Source organism: Rattus norvegicus, chromosome 7 (genome assembly GCF_021556685.1).
Source record: "Rattus norvegicus strain SHRSP/BbbUtx chromosome 7, alternate assembly SHRSP_T2T, whole genome shotgun sequence".
NCBI lineage: Eukaryota > Metazoa > Chordata > Mammalia > Rodentia > Muridae > Rattus > Rattus norvegicus.
In genome coordinates, this window is record NC_141540.1 from 140,972,384 (window position 1) to 140,998,292 (window position 25,909).

At 47.9% G+C, this 25,909-nt stretch overlaps 2 protein-coding genes across 15 annotated transcripts in view; both read left to right on the forward strand.

Annotated features, from left to right (window-relative positions):
* Positions 1-4,376, forward strand: part of Dip2b (Dip2 acetate--CoA ligase B) — a 177,211-nt gene extending 172,835 nt beyond the window's left edge. For 7 of the 8 annotated variants that reach the window (XM_087556848.1, XM_087556844.1, XM_087556845.1 and 4 more), the window contains 1 exon segment: positions 227-4,376. In XM_087556848.1, coding sequence (XP_087412974.1) covers positions 227-479 — 253 coding nt within the window. In that variant the 3' untranslated portion in view covers positions 480-4,376. 8 annotated transcript variants of the gene reach the window in all.
* Positions 4,377-13,688: 9,312 nt separating this feature from the next.
* Atf1 (activating transcription factor 1) overlaps positions 13,689-25,909 on the forward strand; it is a 42,906-nt gene continuing 30,685 nt past the window's right edge. For 4 of the 7 annotated variants that reach the window (XM_087557590.1, XM_087557587.1, XM_087557592.1 and 1 more), the window contains exons 1-2: positions 14,105-14,699; positions 21,123-21,218. Coding sequence is in view for 4 of the 7 variants with exons in the window: in XM_087557587.1 (XP_087413713.1) it covers positions 21,129-21,218 (90 nt within the window). In the remaining 3 variants the exon portion in view is untranslated. 7 annotated transcript variants of the gene reach the window in all.

The following is a 25,909-nucleotide window of genomic DNA, read 5'->3' on the forward strand; positions in this document are numbered from 1 at the left end:
CGGCTTGCCCATTAAGAGCACTTGGCACTCGTGCAGAGGACCTAGGCTCTGTTCCCAGAACCCACGTGCTAGTCACAGCCAGCCAGTTCCAGGGAACCCACATTCTCTTCTGACCTCCTCAGGCCCTTCATGCACTTACATAAATGCAGGTGAACGCCCATGCTGGTAAAGTCTAAGTGACTATTCTTAAAGGATGAATGTTAACTGAATGTCATTGGAATTTCAGTGCTGTGTTCACGTGGACCAACTTGCTGGTGGTCGTTGTGGAACTGTGCGGCTCTGAGCAGGAAGCCCTGGACCTGGTTCCCCTCGTGACCAATGTGGTCCTGGAAGAGCATTACCTCATCGTTGGTGTTGTGGTTGTTGTGGACCCGGGGGTTGTCCCCATCAACTCCAGAGGAGAGAAGCAGAGGATGCACCTCCGAGACAGCTTCCTAGCCGACCAGTTAGACCCTATCTATGTGGCTTACAACATGTAGCCAGCACTGGAGGGGCCACAGGGGAGCCCTGTGGTTAGGAGCAGGCTTTCAGCAGGCATGAAGATGGCTCGGGTACAGCCTTCATCTCACCCTTCGGGACTCTGCAGTCACAGCACCAGGAAAACCATGTTGACAGTCCGTCAGACCTAAGCTCTGGCATGTGCGACAGCACGTCACTAAAGCAGGCACACGCATGTCGCGCTACCCTCGTCTGGTATACAGACCTGCATTTTCACCTAACCTTTTAGGCTTTTGAAAGGGAGTTTAGTGAATTCACACAAAGGGGGGATCTGAGTCCCACAGTTCCCCACTCTGTACTGTATTTTGCCATTTCCAGTAGTCAGGTGTTCTGCAGGGTTTCTTAACATGAAACTACCGAGCTTGAGTCAGCCCATAAGCAAATCCAATAACCCACATGAGAACTGCTTTATGTGTCTAACTCTCAGTTATAAACATTCTGACCAGTGTTTAAACATGTCAGTAAGAACACACATAATCCAGCTAAAGAAACAGGCGTCCACTTGCTTAACTGGGTAGCTGAGCTTCTGCTGGAGAGCGCTGTGGCAGGACCGTCTGGCCAGCAACACAGAGCCTTCCATCAGTGGGGTGTGCTAAACGAAGGCTGCCTGTGCTGTGTGTAAAGCTTACGCCCAGAACTAGCCTAAGCTGCTTTCAACCCACTCCTCCCAGCTGAAAACACTCGTGTCAGGATTTAGACATAACCAAGAAGCATCAGTTCCTAACTACGGAACCACAGTTCACTCAGGTCAGTGTTGAGACACCTAGAGTGACCACAGGAGGATTGCCACCTTCTGCTTCCCTATGCTCTGTGTCTGCAGTTTCCCCTAGATCATCCCCTGAGAACTGAGGCGTGAGCTCTTCCTCAGAGGTCAGTGAGGGTGAACGCTGAAGGCTGGGAAGGGAGTGGAATCAGCCAGCTCATGGCGCTAACTGTAGGCCACATGCGCACATCTTACCAATAGCCAATGTGGGTTGGCAGACTAGTCAGACCCCGTGGAACAGGAAGTCTGACCCCGCAGGAGCTCTTGAAACTACCGGTGCCTGAGCCACACTCAGTGCAGGGCTGAGTTAGGCTCTGGCTCAGTTCCCATTCTTTGGTCTGAAACTTCATGTATCTGAATATAGTTAAATTTTATTATTTTTTTCTTACAGAAATATTTTTAAAAATTAAAGAAAACCTCAAGTGAAAAAGAATTAACCTGTTAAATCAGAATGGCTCTCTTTGACCCGTTCTGGTCGATCATGTAAATATTTATTTAGACTATTTTGATAATGCATATTATTTACCCCACTGTAACATCCTGTAAACTAAATGTGTTTTTAAGCAATTTTTAAGACTTGTAATTGCCCTAAAAAAAAGGTTTATTAAGCCAAGACCAGACTGAGAGCAGGGCAGCATTGCCGGGCTGTCCTCAGTCTCACGGCGTGGCCTCTGTGGGCCCTTCTCCATAGTCCTCTTCCTGTAACTAAGCGCCACAGAGGGGGACCCTCTGCTTCCACCTCAGGGCCTGTGCACTTGGGATAGGATTGGTCTGCGTGGGATGAGGGAGATGTTGGGGTGTACAGGGGAGGAATGTCACCTCCTGGGCAGTGACGTCCCATCTCACTATCCATTCCTTTACAAAGGAAATGCCGACTTGTTTTGAAAGTCTTAAAACAATTAGTTTTGCTTCTTTTTTTTTTTTTCCTTTGAGACAGGGTGTTTTGATATAGTCCAGGCGGTTGCCCTCCCCCCACTGGGTTACAGTCGTACTCTGCCATGTGTAGCTTTTCAGATGGTCTGTGATACTTACTAAGCAAAGCAGAGCCTGGGTAGCAAACAGTTCCTTGTGAGCAGTCCCCAAGTTTTAAGGTCCTTCAGTTCTAAGAAGAAAACTTGTAGACCAATTCCATCTTGACTGATAACTCTTACTAATGCAGATTATTACCTTAGTGTCACTGTCCGTGACACATTGTCTACAGGAAGTGTAATGTGAGTCACATCTGTGCTTTAAACTTTCCTAGTAACTACTTTTAAAAAAAGAAAAGGAAAAGGTCTCATTGTGCAGCCCTAGCTGCTTATAACTGGCTCTGTAGACCAGGCTGGTCTTCAGCTCAGAGAGATCCCCTCCCTCTGCCTCCTGAGGGCTGGGCCTAAAGGTGTGCACCACCACAACTAGCTGAATCCAGCGTCTAAACATGTCTTAAGGCATGTGATACTGGTTTTAATATATTTACCCCAAATACTATTATTTTGATATAAAATCGCTAGCTGGTTTCTGTTCTCTTATAATTTCAGAAGTGTCAGTCCATCTCACCAGCCAGTGCCCAGCCAGTCACCCCCAGCTCATCTGTTTTGAGATGAAGCTGGAGTGGAACACGGGGGGGGGGGGGGGGGGGGCTGTGCTTAACAAACTCCCTATACTGAGCTCATCCCATGTAGCCCAGGCTGGCCTGGGACCTCTGGTCTTCCTTTCTCTGTCCTGAGTACTGAAATTGCCGCAGACACCTTCATGCCTTGCCCCCAGTCTCTAGTTTGTCCCCTTCTGATAATGACTGCTTTTTTATTTTCCTGTTGCTTTTCTTTGAGTCCATCCCCCAAAGCCAGACTTCACTAATAGAGGAACAAAACCTGAGAGTTGTCCCCAGGAACTCTGCTAGTTGGTGATGGACCCCCCAAGGGCTATCTCAGACTTGTTTTCCCTTGATGGCATCATGGTTCTGGCCCTTTCCACATTTAGTGGAAGCTTCCTGGTTGAACTGACAATGAAAGCAGTCCTGGAAACCCATTATTGATAAAACAAAAGGCCTGCAGAAATTCCTGACCACTGAACCTGGAGGGTGGGAGGGTGGGGTGAGCAAGAGTAAACGCCATCGTAATTACAAAAGAGAAAACTTTCTCTTTTTCTCGTGTGTGTGTGTGTGTGTGTGTGTGTGTGTGTGTGTGTGTGTGTGTGTGTGAGAGAGAGAGAGAGAGAGAGAGAGAGAGAGAGAGAGAGAGAGGGAGAGAGGGAGGGTGGGGGAGGGGGTTACTGTATAGCCTTTGCTGGCCTTGAGCTTGATGTTCTTGCCTCAGCCTTCCAGTGCTGAAGTTACAGGCGTCCTCAACCAGCCACACCTGGCAAGAGAAGTCTTCTAATCTGGAAACTGTGAACCCTCAGCCCTCAGGAGAGGGCCTGAGATGGATCAGGGAGTTCTAGCTGCACACATCCTGAGCGCCTAAGCCCTCAGAATGCCCACCATGCACACAGAGACCCCATTCTCCCCAAGACCAAGTCCTCCGCTATTGGGGACCATGGCCTGTCTCCTCACCTTAGTCCTTGGGTGTGCGCTTATTGGTCCCCTGGAATCTCAAAGGGCCTGAGGCCTTAGGCTCCTTTAAGGTCTCTGCCCCAGGCATGGTGCTCAATATCTTGGCCAAATAAGTTAACTTTCCTTGAGTATCCAGGAATTTAAACTAAAGCAATGAGTCGTCTGTCACCTTGCCCTGGAACTGCAGTGTAGCCGGCCTTAGTGTTCCTTGTGTTGTCTGCTTTGATGTAAAACCACAGGTGTATGGAGGCAGAGGCTGCAGTCCTCTGTACACACAGTAGGCCTTCACTTTACCACAGTCCTGAATGAGGCATGTGTACATGGGTCATGAGATTGATCCCAAGGAAGAGACTGCAGACACATGAAGATTTTTAGTCCTAAATGCTGTTTTGTTTACTTCCCGTCAAGATATCAACCCCTGTCAAATTCAAACTATAGTACTGTGTAATTATGTATAAAGGTTTTTTTATTTATTTGAAATTAGATTAGATATACATTTTTAAATTTAACATCTGGCTGGACAGTGTTCTATTAACTCATTGAATGTGTTTCTTTTGTCTTGTGTTAATAAATATTGATGCCTGATTGTGCTTCATCCTTCACTCTGGGTGGGTCTGGGATTGAACCCTGGGCCTTCTTCAGGCCAGCCCTGAGCCACACCCACTTTCCTGGATTGATTGAACACAACTTCAGACTGTAAAGTGAGAAGGTGTCACTACAGCCTAAGAGTGCTCCAGAGCAGGCACAACTGAAGGAGACTGGATCAAGGGACAGCAATGTCACTTTGCAAGCCAAGAAAATGGTTGTCAGTGAGCGCCAGGAAACAAACCTGAGGCTCTGTGAGAGCAGCAGTCTCTTAGCTGCCGAGATGCTCGCCGCACACCCAGGGTTATGTTTGGATTTATTCTGGGGGAAGAGGGGAGCTTGCCTGTGTGAATGTCAAAGAACAGCTTGCAGGAGTCAGTGCTCTTTGCACCCCGGGGTCCTGCTGCCCAGTGTTCACACTCAGCCCTACTGCCATGCCAGGGTAACTCCAGCTGCTCCCTCTGAGCCTGTGTGTGGCACTTGTCATTTAAGACCTGGGTTGCAGGCTGTGTCTTCTGCCTTGCGCTGGACTGTGGTGAGGTTTATTGCCCTATCACTTCCTGGTAAGCAACTGGCTTACCTTTGCAGGATAGACTGTTTTGGCACTGAGGACACATGACCCACACCCCACTTAACAGACACTCACCAAGTGCTACCCACCAAGCACAGACGCTGTGTTAAGGAAAATATGAGGTTTGTGGCCTCAAGGAGCAGGGACAAGCCATGAGGTGTAAGGACAGGAGTGGCGGGGTGGTGACAGCAGGCTAGACAGGTAGACAGGCACCACTAGCCAGAGGGCATCCTCTGAACTTAGGTGGGTTTTTTGTTGGTGGTGGTGGTTTATTTGTTTGTTTTTTGATTTTTTGAGTCTAGGCCTCTAGCCCAGTCTGGCCTCTAAACCCATCGTGATCCTCCTGCCTCAGCCTTCTGAGTTCTGGGATTAGAAATGAGAGTTGCCTGTTTCTGGCCTGAACTTGGTTTTGGAAGATGACACAGGTAGAGAAAACAGGCAGGAAAAGCAGGTGTGATGCTGCCATCCAGCCCTTGGGCAGTAGGTGTTCAAGTTTCCCCTCGGTGACATGGCAAGTTCAAAGCCAGCCTGGGCTACATGAGACCCCGTCTCAAAAAAGTATATTTTGGGAACTGAGTTATTAGAATTGGTATGGTATGAATACATTATCCTTCAAAATTGATATGCTGGCTCGTGGATGCCAACCGGTTACACTGACCATCTCGGAATTGTCACATGACACACTCGGTGGCTAGGAGCATGGGCTCCTGCTGATCTCAGTGCTGTTGCTGAATCGACTAAACGGAAGGACTCCAAGATCAAGTTCCTATAGATTCATCAGCCACATTCTAGCCAAGTGACAATGGCCCTTCTTTAATCCTAGAAGGAAGGGCTAGTGATGTGTTATGTAAACACTCACCTGTCCTCAGAGCTTCAGTCATCATACCCGAGGGCTTCTGCAGGTCTGTGATACCTGTAGGCTGCTCTGACCAAGTGTAGACAATTCCCCTAGGGAGCTAGATATTGAACATCATGTCGGTGACGGCAATGATTGGTTTGCTTATGGAACACACGGACACGGTAACCAATAGTCGTCCTCCGTGAAGCAGTATTAGAGAAGCCAGAAAGGAGGCTGCAGAGAGTGCAGTGAGAGAGAGGACCCTGGCTTGGAATGTAGGAAGGGGAGGGAGTCACAAGCAGATGTTATTTCCCCTGTGTCCCAACAACCAAAGAAAGCTAGCTTAAACAGGAAGGAGTTACTTGAGCTAGACGTGGCTACCTGGCTGGTTGAAGATGGACAGTCACCTAAGAGCAGGAGTTCAAGGCTAGCCTAGGCAATGTGGGAAACCCTGACAAATAAAAGCCTGAGCCTTGTTGGTGGTGGCAGGCGGGAACGTTCTTATTGCCGGGGACAGTGGAAGGCACTGTATAAAATGTCAAGCTGTGGTGTGTTGAAAGCGGGCTTTGGAACTAGTACCTGGAAAGCCATTAGGTCACTCTCAGGTACACTGTCTACGGTTGGAACACACTAGAAAGTTCTTTTCCAAGGCCCATTCACTTAGGTGAGGCTTGTTTTTAAACCCTTTTACTGTTTCTAATTAGAGGGAGGGGCATGTGCCCCTGAGTGCAGGCAGGAACCTTTGGAGGCCAAAGATGTCAGCCCCCCCACCCCCAACCCCCTCCACACACACCCTCTGGGAGCTGGAGTTGTAGGAGGTTTTGAACCACCTTTGTGGGTGCTGGGAATTGAACCCAGCTCTTCTGAGAGAGCTGCACATACTCAAACCACCAAGCCATGTCCTCAGTACAAGTCAAATGTGAATGGGCATAATGACTTGACATGTGTTAAGTTTATTCCATGTATAAAGTCTTTACCAACTATGAAAAGAAGTGGGCTAGACAAAGTGGAGGTGGGGGCTGGAGAGATACTGGTTAAGAGTTACTGGTTGCGGGCTGGAGAGATGGCTCAGCAGTTAAGAGCACCGACTGTTCTCCCAGAGGTCATGAGTTCAATTATCAAGCAACCACTTGGTGGTTCTCAACCATTTGTAATGGGATCTGCTGCCCTCTTTTCGTGTGTCAGAAGACAGCAGCAGTGTTCTCACATAGATAAAATAAATAGACAATTCAAAAAAAAGAGGACCTGGGTTTGGTTTCTAGCACCCACATGGCAGCTCCCAGCCATCTGTAACTGCAGTGCCAGGGGATCCGACATCTTTTCTGGCTTCTCATATGCACTAGGCACATGGTAGGAGAGAACCAACCTCCTGAAAGTTGTCTTCTGAGCTCCACACGTGTCAGGGATACATTATGAGGCAAGCTGACTCCTTGATAGGCTTCGAATCACCAGTCTATGAAACTAGGCCTAAGCATTGGACAAGCCCAGGCAAGTCAGTGATTAGAAAAAAAAAAAACAAAAAACAAAAACAAAAAAACAAAACTTCAGGCAACTAGTCAGAAGCCGTCCCACCTCCTGGCCTGAAGCAAGGACAATGGGCCAACAACAGTTTCCAGACTCCCCCAGCAACAGTTTCCAGACTCCCCCAGCAACAGTTTCCAGCCCCCATGCCCCAGTAATGGAATGCCCCTGGAGATGGAATAAAATTAAGTCATCTACCCCGGAATCCCCTAATGTGCTTTAAATCTGGCCCTCAAGCTCACTTGGTAGTCTCTCCATCTTGGAATGAGAGACCCCTGCATGCTGGATTTCTGCAAAATTAAACGTTCCTTGCTTGGGGTACCATTCCTCTGCAAACAATGAACCTTTACATCTGGGGGCTCCTCCGGAATTTGCTGGAGAGCCCCCCACCCCCACCCCCAACTCAATCAGTGGAGTGGTTTTTTTCTGATCCGTAAGTCTGGGCACCCAGCTGTCTTTTTTCCATATCTGTGTTTCCGTTTTGGATTTAATCTGGAGGCTGAGAGGAACAAAGTAGATTCTCATTTGTCACCCAGCCAGGGGCAACAGAGGACGCTCCTGACCTCCTCCTACCAGGAACAGAACAGTTCATCTGACTTCTGAACTGGATCTGGGTCTGTGGCCTCCTGACCGCAGGGAAGAAGACTGTCTGAGACAGCCTTTTCGTTTTTATTGTCTTTTTCCCAGGAACGTTCCCACTGGGCCTGGGCCTGAACCATTTTAAGGACTTTTGCTGAGTCACAGAAGACTCGGGTCTGGTTGTTTGTCCTTGAAAACTAACCATCTTTTGCAGGAACGAATGGGCCACTTCTAAAGTAGACTGGCCAGAGGAGGGAACTTTGCATCTCCCTATGGTTTACAGGGTGAAGGCTTTAACTTATGACACCAGGGGCCACCCGGACCAAGCACCATACATACATCACCACATGGCAATACCTGGTCAAGAAGCTCCCATTTGGATGAGACCTTTTTTGTTACCAGTCTCCCCGCCCCCTGCTCTTCTTCCTGTGAAGGAGACTAAAGGTCTCGGCCCCTGCCTTGCTCCCCGTTTCTGCTTATGAGGAGGATCCCTGCCCCGTATGTCACGAATTCTGCCTGCTGTCACTGCCACGGCCAAACCTTTGTGGTCAGAGGGAGGAGCAGCTCCTGACTCCCTTGATTTTCTGGACTCCACTTGGAGTCTACCTTACACTCGGGTCTGTACTGCCCAGAGGGCTGACTCTACTTCGGCCTTAGCCCTCAGGGCTACCGGATGACAGATGCTCAAGGGAGTTTCCGGTAATGGTCTTTACAACTGGAAATTGCAGAACCCCCCATTTTCAGAAAGACCGTCAGATCTCACAGGTTTCCCAGATTCAATCATACAGACTCTCTTGCCCACCTATCATTATCTGCAACTGTTCCAGGCCCTCTTCACAACGGAGAGAGAGGACTGTGGGAGCCGCCCTAAAATTGGTTCTGGGAGCAAATGGACTGCCAACTTTAGACTCAACATGACTGGGATGTTAACAAGGCTGAAGGTAAGGAGAGTCTCCAGGTCTACTGCCAGATTCTGTGGCAGGGTCCTCCGAGTGGCCGCTGTGGGGCCTCTGAGAGGCTGCCAGGTGGCCTACAAATTTATCTAAGGCGATCCAGGCGATGCAGGGAAAGAATGAGAGCCACGGGGAACATCCAGGATGGCTTTTTGAAGCCTATAGGACACACGTTGCTTTTGACCTTAGACGCCAGAGCGCACCAGTCAGCTGTGAACATGGCTTTTGTTAACCAAGCTGCCTGACATCTGTGGGAAGTTCCGGCGACTGGATGGTTTTTCGGGTAAGCAATTGACTAAGTTAACAGCCACATAGCAACAACCGGGAGACCCCAGAGTCTCCTGACAGACCAGGGGACTGGAACAAGTGCTACCCACCGCCACAAGGCACAGCCTTCCTGATAAGAGAGAGCTGAAGGGGTTGGGGATTTAGCTCAGTGGTAGAGCGCTTGCCTAGCAAACGCAAGGCCCTGGGTTCGGTCCCCAGCTCCGGAGAAAAAAGAAAAAGAAAAGAGAGAGAGAGAGAGAGAGAGAGAGAGAGAGAGAGAGAGCGAGCTGAAAAAACAAGCTCATGGAAGGGGCAAAGTAAGCCCACCCCCTCCACACCCCCACTGACAGAAAAACCCATCCTCCATTACAGAAGCACAGTGTGCCTATTCCATGGGAAAAGGCCATTGGAAGAATGAGTGCCCTAAGAGGAATCAGAGAGAGCCCAAAGGTTCTGGAATTGGAAGAATCAGATGACTGAGGGTGTCTGGGCTCAATCTCCCCTCCAAGAGCCCTGGATAACCCTACAGGTGGAGGGGAAGCCTATAGACTTTCTGGTGGACACAGGAGGACAACATTCTATTTTGAAACAACCACTGTCATTGTCAAGTCAAAAAACATGGGTGCAAGGGACACTGGGCACCAAGCCCTATCCAATGGACTACCCAGAGAAAGGCGGACTTGTGAGTAGGACAGGTAACCCACTCATTTCTGTTCATCCCTGGACGTCCATGCCCACTGCTGGGAAGAGACCTCCTCACCAAAATGGGAGCCCCAAATCCATTTAGGCCCAGAGGGAGTGAAAGTGCTGGATAAGAATGGCCCATCCATGTTCTGACCTCGGCTCTAGAAGAGGAATACAGAACTGTTCCCTCGATCAGCCTCGTCTCCAAGCCCATTACTTCAGAGGTTCCTAGCCAAAGTCCCCAAAGTCTGGGCAGAAAAAAATTCAGTGGGACTGGCCCAATATCAGGCTCCGGTTCAATTAAAAGCTGGGGCTACACCAGCCAGAATCCTAGCCAGTCACCATGGAACACTCCCCTCCTTCCGGTTAAGAAGCCCCATTCCAGTGACTATCGCCTGTGCAGGATTTAAGGGAGGTAGACAAGTGGGTGAAAGGCATCCATCCCCCAGTTCCAAACCCATACACCCCGCCGAGCAGACTTAACACAGGGCTGTTGGTTAAATGCTCAGCCCCCTACTATGTAGACATAGCTATCCCTGGAGACTATTCACAGACTAAATCGTACTCAGTGTAGATGGTGGCCACCAGAGAGAGGGAAGCTGACCCTACTGTCAATAACAGGATTCTGTATTGGAAGTAAGCAGCTACTGTGTAACCCACCGTAACCCCCACCCTTGCAGGATACATGCTGCCCCAGAGAACGCTTGGTGGGCCTGTGCCTCAGGGCTTACCCATGCATTTATGGTCTCGTTATGAATATGACGGAGGATTTTTTGTTTCAGTACAGCTTGTGCCTAGAATGACTTATTTCTCTGGGGAGGATGTCACCAACCAGCTACCATCTCCAAACAATCAAGTACAAAGGGGTGGCCATTTCCACTGTGTTACTAGGTTCTCTCCTTGGCATAGGGGTGACCAGAGCTGTTAGTGTAGGAACCCCAGCCCTGATACTAATAAAAATCACAAGGCCCTGTGGATGGTGACAGACACAGATATATAGGAGGTGGAAAAGTCCATCCCGGCCCTGCAGGATTCCCTGCCCTCCCTGGCAGAAGTAGCCTTATAGAGCAGAAGAGGCCTAGACTTGCTGTTCCCCCAGCAGGGACGACCCTGTGTGATCACAGGGGAGGGTGCTGCTCCTGTGTGGGCCACTCGGGGGTGGTCAAAGAATCCATGGCCTTAGTCAGGAAGAGACTCCATGCGAGAACAGTCTCAGGGTTGTATGTACACATACACATCACACACATGTAATACACGTACACCTCTAAAAGACGTAAGTTCAACTAAGCTAAGGCTTACTCAGAATCAAGGCCTCTTCCTTAGCTATTAGCATTGTGCAGTGTGGCGAGTTCAGCTTATCATCAAAACAGAAGCCTCCTTGGAGTGACCGTGTGCACAGGCTAACGATTTACTGAAGACAGTGAACAGGCTGGAAGATGTTAAGCAGGGAGTCTGTGCACACTGTCTTGCTTCCCAGACTGCACTGTATGCTACTGGTGGGGGCACACTGTAGCCATGCTCTGGGAGTCAGAGAGCAGCTTCATGTAGCTGGCCCTCTCCTCCCACCATTAAGCGGGGTCTTGAGGTCCAACATCCTGCTTGTGCAGCCAATGAGATGAGCCATCTCCCCCTCCCCTCTGCACACTTTTTAAAGGCTTCTTTCTTTCTTTCTTTTTTAAGATTTATTTATTATGTCTAAGTGCACTGTAGCTGTCTTCAGACACACCAGAAGAGGGAATCAGATCTCATTACAGATGGTTGTGAGCCAACATGTGGTTACTGGGAATTGAACTCAGGACCTCTGGAAGAGCAGCCAGTGCTCTTAACTGCTGAGCCATCTCTCCAGCCCTAAAGATTTCATTTTTAAGAATATCCCAAAGTTTTTAAAACTCCTTTGTAATGAGCATTTGTAAGTAGTTTCTGCTGCTCCCGCCCACTACCTTTTTTCTTTTATGAGGCAAGGTGTCATGTGGTGAAAGCTGATTAAGTTTACCCCTCAGGTGTCGGGACTTCAGGTGAGTGCCATCAACGGCAACCCAGGTATTCTCTCTAGAGTTTTTCATCCTCCTCTATTCAATGATCAGCAGGGACTGGGGAGATGGCTCCAGCTTAACGGTTAAGAGATTCTCTTGCAGGGTTGGGGATTTAGCTCAGTGGTAGAGCGCTTGCCTAGGAAGCGCAAGGCCCTGGGTTCGGTCCCCAGCTCCGAAAAAAAGAACCAAAAAAAAAAAAAAAAAAAAGATTCTCTTGCAGAAGTCCCACATTAGGGTTCCAGCACACACCCAGCTTACGACTGAAAGAAATGAGGACACAACAGTTCTGAGGTTCGGTTGAGAAGGCTTTGAGTGCATGTGTGAGGCCAGAAGAATGGGAAGAGTTCAGAGCAGGGAGACAAAATAACAGACTGACCTGAGCCGTGACAGGGGGCAGAGCAAGCAGCGAGAGAGGAAGAGAGTAGGGAAGAGAAGAGGCAGAGAGCCAAAGAGAGCTGGTCAAACTGGCAGGTTTTCATAAGAATCAGAAGCTGGGGGAAGGGAATTGAAGCTCCTCGGCCTGGGATTTAGGGTAGGGGGTTGGTGTGCGCATGAGAAGAGCAGATTGTGAGCCTGGCTGTCAGTGTGTGCTTTGGCATGCTAATAGAGACCACAGTTGGCCATTTGTCCTGGGCTTCTTGGGGACCTGACAACCACCATTTCTAATTCCAACTCCAGGGAAACCTGTGCATGTACCATCCCCCCTCTATCTTTCAAATAATATATTTAAAAGCAAACTTTTTTTTTTTTTTTTTTTTTTTTTTGGGAGCTGGGGACCTAACCCAGGGCCTTGCGCTTGCTAGGCAAGCACTCTACCGCTGAGCTAAATCCCCAACCCCTAAAAAGCTAACTCTTGAAAGGAAGGATGAATGTATAGAAGGGTTTGGAGGGAGGAATATAAACTCAAAATAAATTTTTTAAAAGTACTATGGGTTACGGAATGACTGCTGCTGGACTTTGTTGTTCAGGAAAGGCTGTTATAGGCCACTTTCTATAATGTTGAGACATTGACTTAGTATTGTAATTTCCAGGTTTTTTTTAGAGATTTATTAATTTATTATATATAAATTTAACCCAATTGGGAACATCTTTTTAAAAGATTTATTTTATTTATAGATGATTGCAAGCCACCATGTGGTTGCTGTAATTTCCAGTTTTTTGAGAGGCTTTCTTTGTGTTGCTTTGCCTAGAACTTCCTATGAAGAGACAGTCCTGTGTCTGCCAACACAGAGTGCAAGGGTTAGAGGAACGGATGACCGTGCCTGGCAATTTCCATAAATTTGATACTGACTCGAGAGGTTGGGTAATTAACCTAATCGATCAAAAACCGAGTACTTCTAATTTATGGGTAGTCATCAGTTTTAGCTTTATTGGGCAAGATTTGCTGAATCACAGTGCATGGATTCTAGTAAGTCCTTCTAACGCTTCAGTTTAAAATCACATCATGTGTTCTAAAGGGTCAAACCCAAAGTTTTCACTCGCCCAGTTATTAGGAGGGGAGATGTCAAATACAACTTCGGAAAACTTTTGGTATGCACTTTGTAGAGAGTATGCTTGAAACAGAAACAAAAACGCTGCGATGCCCTAGCAGAACACTGCAAAGGACCAGATAAAGCCTTCAGGATGAAGGTCAACTTCCCCAGAAGGGCAAGCTAAGTCTTTTCCAAAGCATTAAGATGGCAGCATAAGGTTTTATAGATAAACAGAGCAGGTAGCGAGCCCCAGGAGTCCTCTCACGAGACTCTCGCAACTCCTGCAGCACCCCGCGCCCGCCCGCGCGCTCCGGGGCTCGCCAAGATGGCGGCGCCCACGTGAGCACGCGGTGACGCAGCACGCCGGCCCGCGCAGGCCCCGCCCTCCCCACGCTCCCGCGCACTCCTCGGCCCCCCTCCCCAGCCCCCGGCCTGTGTGGATCATGCCGCCAGCGACGCCCCTCGCGGCCGGGAAACGGTAGCCGGGACGGTTGGCTCTTAAGTTACGACGTTCTTTTTCCGCGCCCCGCCGACCGCAGGGACCGGCGCCACCCCGCCGCGGTGCGCGGCTGGCAAGTGAGGAGTGAGGTCGGCGCCGCCTGGGACGGGGGAGTGGAGCTTCCCGCCCCGGGCAGCGGCCAGGAGGCTTCGCGGGTGAGCGGGACGCGGCGGGGCGCGGGGCGGCCCGGGCGGGAACGTGACGCTGGTGGGGACGCAATGGCGGCCACGCGCCGGCCGGGGGTCGCGCGCGGCGCGGCGGTGGGGGAGGGGCGCCGGGGGGTGGGACCGGCCGCGCGCTTCCGGCCGCGCGCCTTCGTGCGCCCCGGCGTTGGGCTCCGCTCGCCCGGGGCGTCCTGTAAGCGGAGCCACGCGTCCCGCTGCGCTCCTTCGGCCCGCGCGGCATGGAGGCGGGAAGAGCCGGGCGGCGGCCTCCAGCAGGCTGCAGGCGCCGCGGCCTCGGGCTCCCGCCTCCATGACTGGGGAACCGAGGCAACACGCCCGGGTGGTGGGGCACGATGGTCCTCTCTCCTTCCGGGAGTCTCGCAGCTGGCCGCCTAGGTTGTGGTAGAAACTTAACTCAAAAGTCTCGGTAGCCGCCTTTTCCTTTTGAGAAGGGATTTATTCCTACGACTTCTAGACGTGGTCGCCGTGCCCAGTTTATGGTAGCCTTTTCAGTTTTGCCTACCCAACTGGCCTTTAATTTTTTTTTTATGTAGTGCAGGGTGGCCTCGAACACGGCTTATGTTAGTTTTTCTAGCGATTTATTTACCGCTGGGTATGGTAGCACATACCTTTAATACCAGCTCTTCGGGAGGCAGAAGCGGGTCGAGCTGTCTCTGAGATCTACAGAGCGAGTTACAAGCCTGCCAGTTCAACCGTGAGACCTCATTGTTTTTATTGACGGGTATGTGTGTCTGCTTAAGTTTATGTGCACCACGTGCCTGTAGGTGCCTGAAGACGCCAGAGGGTGTCTGATCTTCTGGAACTGGAGTTAGCGGTTGTTGGGAGTGCCAGGAACTGGCCCCTATGTTCTGTGGAAGAGCAGTGAGGGTTCCTAATCGCTGAGCCATTCTCTCCAGCCCAACCTTAGCTTTTGAGGTTTTTACTCGTTTGGGCCACTTACTCGGTGTAGCTCAGTTTTGCTTAGAACTTCCAGCAGTCCCCGCCGTGAAATGCTTTGGGCCACAAGTCTTCAAGGGCCTTTTGAGGTCTGAGGCCATTTCAGTATAGAAGTAAAAATGGCCTCATCTGTGATAACAGTTTGTCTAGTATTTTTTTTTTTCGGAGCTGGGGACCGAACCCAGGGCCTTGCGCTTGCTAGGCAAGTGCTCTACCACTGAGCTAAATCCCCAACCCCAGTTTGTCTAGCATTTATGTTCACAAAATGCATTTATGCTAAAGATTTATGCCAATACATATTTTGAAATGGCAGTCATCTCCTCCCCCCCTTTACAGTATACAATTACAGTCTTATCTCCAGTAGAGTGTAGCTAAGCAGGAGAGTGTTTGCCTAGCACACCTCATACTCAGTACTTGGAAACAAGACAGGAAGCTCTGGGTGCCCTAAAGTTAAATGTGGCAGCTTCTAAATAGTTAGTTCTCCCTCATCATTTGCTTTGATAGGACTTGGGTGGTATGCATCACCAGTAGATGGTAGTCAAGTCAAACACAGAAGCTGGCATGGTCTCACTGAACTCCAGCTGTGACTCCTGTGCCTTAGATGGCTCCCCGTGAGTACAGCTGGGGCGGATCTCTGAGGTTACCTACCGCCTCAGCTGAAGTTATCAGTTTTAGTTGGACACGTAAGGAAGCACGTGGTGGTTTTAGTCTCAGTTTTAACTGTTTGTTAATTGGTACCCTGTAGGGAAGGGATGTGCTGATTGGCTTCCTGGACCTTACATTCTGGTGGGGAGACAGAAAAACAAGACATTACTGTAGTTAGGTGCCTTAAAAAGGGAAAATGTACGAGGGTATACGGCCAGTCTAGAGGCCATCAGGTAGGTTTACCTGGAAGAATAGATGAGAAGTGAGCCTCACAAGGAGGACGACTGTAGCATGAATGAGAGCTTCGTGTGAGAAGCAGCCAGGCACATTTGAGCATCTGAGATTACCTGTGACCACTAGAGTGTGTGTGTGTGGGGGGGGTGGGTTCGGGTCCCCTGTCCCCAAACTTACCACCGCTCAACACCGATTTCTAGGAAGGGCACTAAGACCCCTTTTACTCGCATGTCTGCTGAGGAGTCTGTACTTGATAATCACCATTGACTCAGGACAGTCTGCTGGCCACTGAGCACACCTTAGTTCACACAGGCCCCTGTCTGCCTTCAGAGCTTAAAGCTGGGAGAACCAGGCAGGCTAGTAAACACAGCTGGTTCTTAAGTCATCTAGAGGTAATGTGCCAGCAAGGTAAATGCACTAAAATAGGATCTGGGCCAGGCATAGTGGCATATGCCTTTACTCCTAGCACAGGAGACAGAGGCTCCAAAAATCAAACCACCTCCCCTAGCCCTCACCCACAAAAAAAGACAAGACAGGAGTTGGAGCCAGGAGTGGCAGTGAGAGGCATTGCTGGGACAGGCATGAGAGAACAGGCTCCGGTGGACACAGCCTGGCTTCAGGTTTTTGCATCCTAATGTGAGATCCGAAGTAAAGAAGTTTCTTTGGGGGGTTGGGGATTTAGCTCAGTGGTAGAGCGCTTGCCTAGCAAGGGTAAGGCCCTTGGTTTGGTCCCCAGCTCCGAAAAAAAGAAAAAGAAAAAAAAAAAGAAGTTTCTTTGGGTCTCCAGTATCACCACAAAAAACAAATCTCTTGGTATTTCACTGGGAAAGTTGCTTTCTTTGTAGGACTTATTAAATCACCTTGCCTTGGCCTGGGGATGTAGTTTAGGGAGTTGCCTACTCTGCAGAGGACCTGGGTGTGATGGCAGGTTCTGCTTAAGGGCGCTGGGGAGGTGCACTGGAAGGCAGGGTGGAGTCTGGAGAATCACGTTCCAGAAAGGTCATGCTCTGCTATGTAGCAAGTTTTAAGGCCACCCTGGTCTAGGAGACCCTGTCGTGGGAGGGCAGTGCCTTCCTTGCCCTTGTGTGGCCTGCTGAGTTGTTGGTTTTCAGCGTGGCCCGTGTGTGCACGGTCTTGTTGGTAATGCACTTGGACTGCATTTCATTCCTTTTGTGATTCTGCCCAACTCAGCATCCACGGGTGACAGCTACTACTTGGAACTTAATTGTTTTTATAGAAAATGTACACATAAAAGTTTATTGTGTTTAAAAAGGTGTCATTTTGAGAAGCAGACTTTAGTCAAGCATGGTGGAGCACACCTGTCGCCTTTGCCTTAGCGCTCAGGATCACTTCTCAGCCAGCCTGGGCTTTAAGATCCTGTCTAAAGGGGGCTGGAGAGATGGCTCAGTGGTCAGGAGCACTGACTGCTCCTCAAGAGGTCCTGAGTTCAAATCCCAGCAACCATAGTGGCTTACAACCATCTGTAGTGGGATCTGAGGCCCTCTTCTGGTGTGTCTGAAGACAGCCACAGTGTACTCACATACATAAAATAGATAATTCTTTAAAAAAAAAATGCTGTCTAAAAAGCAAAACAACAAAAAACTCAGCAGACAAAACACCAATGCTTATAAGATAAATCTTTCTTTTTGTTATTTTGTCTTTTTTTTTTCTGGAGCTGAGGACCAAACCCAGGGCCTTGTGCTTGCTAGGCAAGCGCTCTACCACTGAGCTAAATCCCCAACCCCAAAATAAATCTTTCTTTAAAAGTGTATTTGCAGTTAATAATGTCAGTAAAACAGAACAGATACTGTTTGTTGCTTATAGTGATGAAAAGGTGTGTGTTTGTTTGGCTGATTTTTCTTTTGTTTTGTGTTCTGTTTGTTTCTGTTTTTTTTTTTTTTTTTTTTTTGAGACAGGGTTTCTCTGTGTATGTAGCCCTGGCTGCCCTGGAACTCTCTGTAGACAGGTTGGCCTTGAACTCAGAAACCCAATGCCTCTGAGACATGTCCCACCACCACCTGGCTTTGATTGATTTTTTTTTTCCTGTGTAAACCTGAGTATCCTCAAACTAAAAGAGATCTGCCTTAATGCTGGGACTAAAGGTATACACCACTGTGCTTGGTCTTTTTTCTTTTAAAAAGTTATTGTATATGGATGTTTGGCCTTCAGGTGTGCCTGTGTGCTGTGTTCCTGTGGAAACTAGAGAGGCATCAGATCCCCTGGGACTAGAGTTGTATATGGTTGTGAGTCACCGTATAGATGCTGGGAAGTGGAACCCAGGCCCTCTAAAAGAACAGCCACTGCTCTCCTCTCCAGCTTGTGATTAAGAATTCTTAACTCGTCCAGCAGGGGTGGCACATACCTTTGATCCCAGCACTCCAGAGGCAGGGCCAGGTGGATCTCTGAGTTCCAGCCTTACCTGGTGTACAGAATGAGTTTAGGAACAGCTAGGGCTACACAGAGAAACCCTGTCTCCAAAAACAAAAAAGAAATCTCAACTTTTTGCTTCCTGACATGTTTTCAGTGTTGGAGGAAAAGGGCTAATGCCATTAATCAGTGCGGAAAGCCAAAGCCACTTTGTTCTTACTAGACTGCTTACTATGAAAACAGAAAACACCAGCACGTGCTGGCAGGGATGGGGAGGGACTCCAGCTAGAATTCTAATGTGCTGCTAGGAACATGAACCCCATTACATACCATGAAAATCAGATCCACAACAGAATAACCAAATGATCTAGCAGCTTTCCTGGCTACACATACAAAGAGAATGGAAAGCAAGCTTTTTTTTTTTTTTTGTTCTTTCAAACATGGTCTCAAATGTAGTTCTGACTGTCCTGGAATTTATGTAAACCAGGCTACCTTCAGACTCATAAGACAGCAGTTCTCACCCTGAGAGTTGATTGTCCCTTTCATGGGGGTCCAATATCAGATAACCTGCATGGTCAAGATGGTTACAGTATGATTTATAACAGCAAAATTACAGCTATGAAGTAATAACAAAAATAGTTTTATGGTTGGGGTCACCACACGATCAGAGATGTACCTTTGACAACATGCCTGGTAAAAGCAGGTCTTTAAGGGGTCATCACTATCCATGCTCATAGCTCCACTCTTCACAGTGGTCGGGAGATGGAGACAGGTGACATTTGTCAGTAGATGGGGTGGGGTAAACTGGGAAGTACACCCCAGGGAGTGTTACTCCCACTTCAAACCGGGAAACCTCTGACAGGAGCCAGGAGCGATGGTTAGGCAGCATAGAAAGGCTCACTCTGGTCCACCTTGTGGGAGTGCCTAGAGTAGTCAATAGTTAAACAGTGGCTGCTGGGGCTCCTAGAGGAAAAGGACAGTTACTGTTGGACGTAGAAAAGTCTGGAAGTCAACTGTGAATGTGGTCAACATAGCTGAACTGTACTTTGAAAAATGTTAAGATAAGCCAGGCATGGTGACATGGTCCTTTAATCCCAGCACTGGGGACAAAGAAGCTGGCAGTTCTCTGTTCAAGGACAGCCTGGTCTACAGAATGTGTTCAGGACACCTAAGGATAGACAGATCCTATCTCAAAAATTTCCAAAATATGGGGGGGCTGGAGAGATGGCTTAGAGATTAGTAATACTGGCTACTACCACTGCTCTTCCAGAGGTCCTGAGTTCAATTCCCAGCAAACACTTGGTGGCTCACAACCGATCTACATTGAGATCTGATGCCCTCTTCTGGTGTGTAGGTGTAGGCAGAACGCTGTATGCTGTATACATAATAAATAATTTTTTTAAAAAATTCTAAAATATGAATTAAATATCAAGATACTTTTCTTCTCTTTTAAACAATTAAAATTTTTCATAGGCTGGAAAGATGGCTCGGCGGTGACCTGCGTTTAGTTGCCAGTACCCACATAATGGCATAACCATTTGTTATTCCAGTCCCAGAGAATTCAACACCCTCCTCCAGCTTCCTGGGACACCAGACAAACACATGTGTGTATGGCATACATGCAAGTGAACGCCCATGCTCATAAAATAAAAAGTTTAAAACTGCTGTTTAGAAAGCAGGGACAACTAGGTACACATCCCGAGTTTTCCTGACATAACTGAAGTTTGAGCTCACGCTTGCGCGCGCTCTCTCTCTCTCTCTCTCACTCTCTCACACACACTCACTCACACTTTCTCAAATTGTGTTCTTTTTTCCTTCTCCCTTTGTGTTGCCCCCTCCCTCTTTTATCACCTCTCTTTCCTCCTTTATTTTTCAGATAGTGACTTACTACGTAGCCCTGGCCTGGGACTAGCTCTATGTGGAGCTGTGTATAACCACATAGCTAGTCTGTCTTTTGGGGTGTTTTGGATGGTGATGTGGCTAAAACCCAAGACCTCATGCTTACTGCATAAACTCACTGGACTACTAGGCTGTATCTTCAGTCCTCCTGCATGTAACCATAAGACCTAAATTCTACCTAAATATTTTACCAATCTTTTTGTTAGTAGTTCTCCTTCCAAGTTATATACTCAGTCATAATTCTCATTTTCTTAGCATACATACCCTAGTGAGTTAATATTTAGATCATTTGGTCATTAGATTTTTTTTTAAAAGAATTATTTTATGTATATAAGTACACTGCAGCTGTCTTCAGAGGCACCAGAAGAGGGCACCAGATCCCATTACAGATGGTTGTGAGCCACCATGTGGTTGCTGAGAATTGAACTCAGACCTCTGGAAGAGCAGCCAGTGCTCCTAACCACTGAGCCATCTGGGGGGGGGGGAGGTGGCAACTTTTGAGACAGTGTCTCTGTAGCCCCAGCTGACTTCAGAGAGACCGGCTAGCCTGCTTTTGTCTCCTGATCACTGGGTTAAAGTTGAACATCGTCTTGCTCTGCCCTTCTGTTGACCTCTTCCTGGACTGGAGGAGCAGATACTTTGTTATTGTTAAGAATCCTGGGGTTGGGGATTTAGAAGGGGAAAGAAAAAAAAAAGAATCCTTTACATGGGGCTGGGGATTTAGCTCAGTGGTAGAGCACTTGCCTAGGAAGCACAAGGCCCTGGGTTCGGTCCCCAGCTCCGGGAAAAAAAAAAAAAAGAATCCTTTACAAGTTCATGGACGTATTTTGGTGTTTTAGAATACTGTGCCAGGAGTTCCCTTTTTGTAAGGGCAGCTGACTGATCCGGTGTCACGTGACTATAGTCATGTTCTGTAGGAACTGTGCTTTTTACTTTATTTGTTTCTCTGTGTAGCCCTGGCTATCCTGGAACTCGCCAACTCAGATGAGTGCTGAGATTACAGTCATGTACCACCACCACCCGGCTACACTAGCTTTTTCTAACTGTCTTTTTTTCCTTTCAGTTGATTATGGAAGATTCCCACAAGAGTAACACTTCAGAGACTGCATCACAGCCTGGTTCAACAGTTCCGGGAATCATTTCTCAGATAGTCCATCAGGTAAAGCAAGAAGTAGCAGAATACTGAGCTGGTCATTGTGTTCACAAATTAACCTGTCGTTTTCGGTCTCATACTACTGATGTTCAGAAAACCAGCACAGAGACCTTGAAATGATGCTGTCTAAGCTGGGGGAGAGGCCAAAGCATCTTTAGAAGACCTTTGTTCCCCTCTTTTTATATTTGGGGCAGGGGGGAGGATGCAGGTTAACCTGAAACTCACTGTATAAATCAGGCTACCCTTGAGCTCCCAGGGATCTGCCTTCCTCTGTTTTAGGAGGATTAAAGGTCATTGTGCCTAACCTGGCCTTGAATTCTTGATCATCTTTTCCTTGCCTAGTACCAGAGTGCTAACGTTATAGTCCTGGGGTCACAGGCAGATAGATGCCCAGCTTGAAACCAGCGTCATTCCAGCAGGTCAAGGGCACATATTAAAATGTCCTGCCAAGTCATTAGAGAATTCAGCTTAATTGACAAGTAGGTGGGCATGTTCAGACTGAAAATGTCAACTTAGGAGTTACGAATAATAAATTTATATTTAATTTAAATATAAATTAAAATTATGGGGCAACTTCTGGCTTCTACCTAGTGCATAGAAAGCGTAAAAGAATCTTGCTCCTACCTCAAACAAGAGTAAGTTCAATACTCTACAGGTCACTGAACTCTTGAAACCCATAGAAATTCAATGTGGGTATGATTCACCTGTGAATGCCACACCAAGAAGAAAAAACAAGTCAGCTGCATTGAAGACATAGCCCAGGCTAGCCTCAAACTCACTGTATAGTGAAGGGTGGCCTTAATTAAACTCCTGAACTTTCTACCTTTGAGGCACCTGCTGGGACTGCAGGCACATGCTCTTGTACACAGCTGTCAAGTTTAAAGTCACTTATTCATTTGTCTTTTGGAGTGTGGGTATGCAGATGCCATGACCCATACAACTTGGGATAGGTAGCACACGTGAACAGTAGATGGCACTAGGGCTTATCAGACTTGATAGTTGAAGAAAGAATCTGAACGTGCAGGTGGACTAGTGGAAATCACCTAAATGGAAAACAGAAAAGGGAGCGAGACGAAGGCAGAGAAAGCATCCAGGGACTCAGGCAGTGTCTGTTCTGAGTAAGTAGTGTGTAGATGAGGTTACTGAGGTGTGGGTTCTGTCATGGATAACATCTGACTTTGATTTGACCATTCCTATGTAAATATCCTGTCTGCTTTTTTTTTTTTTTTTTAAAGATTTATTTTTATTTATTATATATATAAGTACACTGTAGCTGTCTTCAGATACACCAGAAGAGGGCATCGGATCTCCTTACAGATGGTTGTGAGCCACCATGTGGTTGCTGGGAATTGAACTCATGACCTCTGGAAGAGCAGTCGGGTGCTCTTAACTGCTGAGCCATCTCTCCAGCCCCCTGTCTGCTTTCTAGTCAGTTCGTTTGGTGTCTGCGGTGTGCCTGTCCTGTGGAGAAAAGGCACAGGAATGAGCTAACTGCTGCTCACCGCCAGAAGAGCCTGTCACATGTGTGTACATGTGCACACCTCTCTGTGAATTCGTGTGCACTGTGTGTGTAGAGGTGCCTGTGAGGCCCAGAGACATTGGATCTGTAGTTACAGGTTTTTGGGAACCACCATATAGGTGCTAGACACAGAGCCTAAATCCCCTGCAAGAATAATGAGCACTTTTAATCTCCAGCCCATCTGTCTAGCTCTCAGACTCTTGTTTTTTGATATTTAGGTTATTTCTGTCGTGGTGGAACAGGGTACCCAGCCTCAGCACAATTGTGGAGATCAGAAGCAGCTTCTGGGAGTTGGTTCTCTTTCTGTCATGTGGGGTCATCAGGCTTGGTGGCGGATGCTTTTACCTGGGAGGCACCTCACCGCCTTTCCTCAAGGAGTTCTGCTCAACAAAAGGAGCTAAGAATGACTTGTCTGAGGTGGTTTTAGCTTCCAGAGTTGCTCATTCACCACCACCCACCCCCCAACTCTCCCACCCCCTTTTCCTAGTGAATGATCCCAGGGTCTAAGTTGTTGGTCAGGCACTTGACTACTGAGCCCTGGAAGTTTTTGTTTTCATGACTGCTTGTTTTTATTGTGACAAAGGCATTGCTGTGTTGCAGAAGGCCTCAAACTGGTGACCTCCCATCTCAGCCTTCAGATACTGAGGTAGCAGCTAAGGTTTTATGTATGTATGTATATGTGTCTATATATGTTTGCAGTGTGTACAGGTACCTGTGAAGGTCAGAGGTGAGCACTTTATTTGTGTTTGTGTGTTTGTGTGTGTGTGTGTCTGTGTCTTTGTGTGTTTATGGATGTGTGTATAGGTGCCCATGGAGGCCAGAGGTAGGCATCATATCCCTAGGTCTATAGTTAAGAGGTTGCAAGCCTAACATGTTCCTGCCGTGAGGCAGTATATCCCTTAGAACCTTCTGTTTGCCTTAGTTGTATTTGGTTGAACATTTTGTTCCAGCAACAAGACAAGTAACTAAGACAGGATCATTTGCTTCCATTAGAATTTAGGATTGCCAGACAGTGGTGGTGCATGTTTTAATCCTAGAGGGATTAAACTTGGGAAGCAGAGGTAGAAGGATCTCTGTGAGTTCAGGGCCAGCCTGGTCTACAGAGCGAGTTCCAGACCACCAAGGCTGCACAGAGAGACCCTGTCTCAAAAAACAAACATAAGTAAAGGTCATGACTTCACTTTTTAAGTGGCTGAGTAAAATTTAATTGGGTATGTATTGCTGTGTTTCTCTATTCATCTGCTAATAGGTATCGAGGCTGTTCCTATCCCTGTTGTGAACAGTGCAGTGGTACAGATGATGTGGCGTGCTGATGACCAACAGTCCTTCCAGTATAACTTGAAGGTTCTGTGAAATGGGTTTCTTTCTTTCTCTGTGTGTTTGCTTCTAGTATAGGGAACAGTCGGTAGTTTCTGTGTGTTAGTTTGTGTCCTCCCACTTTGCAGAAAATGTTTGTGCTATCTGACTTTGGTGGCGTTGTTAAGAATAGATAAGGTCAAGCTGGCGAGGTGAGTGCTTTGCCACTCAAGCCTGATAGTGTGAGTCTCCTGGACAGAGGTGAGCTGTCCTAAGGTCATGAGCTAGGAGACGTCATCAGATCCAGACGTAGAGATAACAGATAACGTGGGTTTGTGCTCTGAGCTACAGTATGGCTGCTGGGAACTGAGCTGAGGCTCTTTGCAAGGACCCTTAGTGTTCAACGCTGAGTGATTTCCCTAGTGGCTGTGGCCACTGCTGCCTCTTCTTCCTCCTCCCCTGTCATTTTCTTTAAGGATCTTATTTATTTTGGGGTACTGTGTCTTCATGAGAGTCTGCCACATATGTTTAGGTGCTTTTGGAAGTGAGGTGTGAATTACCCTGGAACTGGAGCCGTGAGCTGCCCAGTGTTGGTACAGGAAGCCCAGTTCAGGTCCTCTGGAGGAGTAGCAAGTGCTCGAAACTGCTGAGCCATCTCTCTAGCCTCCTCTTCATCGATTTTAAAAGATAATTTTGTTGTATATAATAATCTTGGTTGGCCATTATTCCCTTTGAGGTTTTGTGGCTTGTAGTGTTTCACAGAGACTAACAGGTTTTCTTTTGTGAGTCAATGTTTTACTCTTAAGAGATTTTAATGTTGGTTGTTTGTTCTCTAATCTGGCCAATTTTTTTTAAAGATTTATTTAATGTATATGAGTACACTGTAGGGGTTGGGGATTTAGCTCAGTGGTAGAGCACTAAGGCCCTGGATTCGGTCCCCAGCTCCAAAGAAAAGAAAAGAAAACAAAACAAAACAAAACACAATAGCATGAGTACACTGTAGCTGTCTTCAGACACACCAGAAGAGGGCAGCAGATCCCATTAGAGATGGTTGGGGGCCACCATGTGGTTGCTGGGAATTGAACTCAGGACCTCTGAAAGAACAGTTGGTGCTCTTAGCCACTGAGCCATCTCTCAGTTAAAGTCTGGCCATTTTAATTCTGTGCATGGAAAAGCTTTTTCTAGTCCTGTCTGTGGCTCTGACATCCTCTTGTGCTGAATTGCTGATGCCCTTTGCCTGAGTGTGATGCTTGTGTCGTAATTCCGTTGACTATGATTTCTATGCCTTTAATTTTTACGTCAGGTCTTAGCTTTTCACTCCCCTCCCCCCAAGGGCTTTGATTTTTGAGACAAGGTCTCCTGTTGAGCAGTCTGGTGATAGGTACAGCAGTCCTCCTGTCAGGTCTCCTGTTGACCAGTCTGGTGACAGGTACAGCAGTCCTCCTGTCAGGTGTCCTGTTGACCAGTCTGGTGACAGGTACAGCAGTCCTCCTGTCAGGGTTCCATTTGCTGGGCTCACAGGCACGCACCACCACATCTGTTTTATTCTGTGTAATGGCTACTCCTGGTTCTCCACTTGACTACAGGGAGAGTGAGCTGCGGTCCAGAAATGGAGGGCTCACCTGTAATATCTTGGGGTTGGAAGACCTAGGCTTCTGGCCTGGATCTCCACATGGGGTGACACTTTTTGAACCAGATCTTGAGGCATAGTAGCCTTGAAATGTTTATGCCCAGGCAAGGTAGTATAAGCCTTGAATCCCAGGAGACTGTGGCAGGCAGATCTCTCTCAGTTCAGGGGCAGCCTGGGACAAAGCAAATTCCAAATCCAGGTGTGGTCCACACCCTTAATCTAGGCCACACCTTCTGCTGGAGGCCTACATAA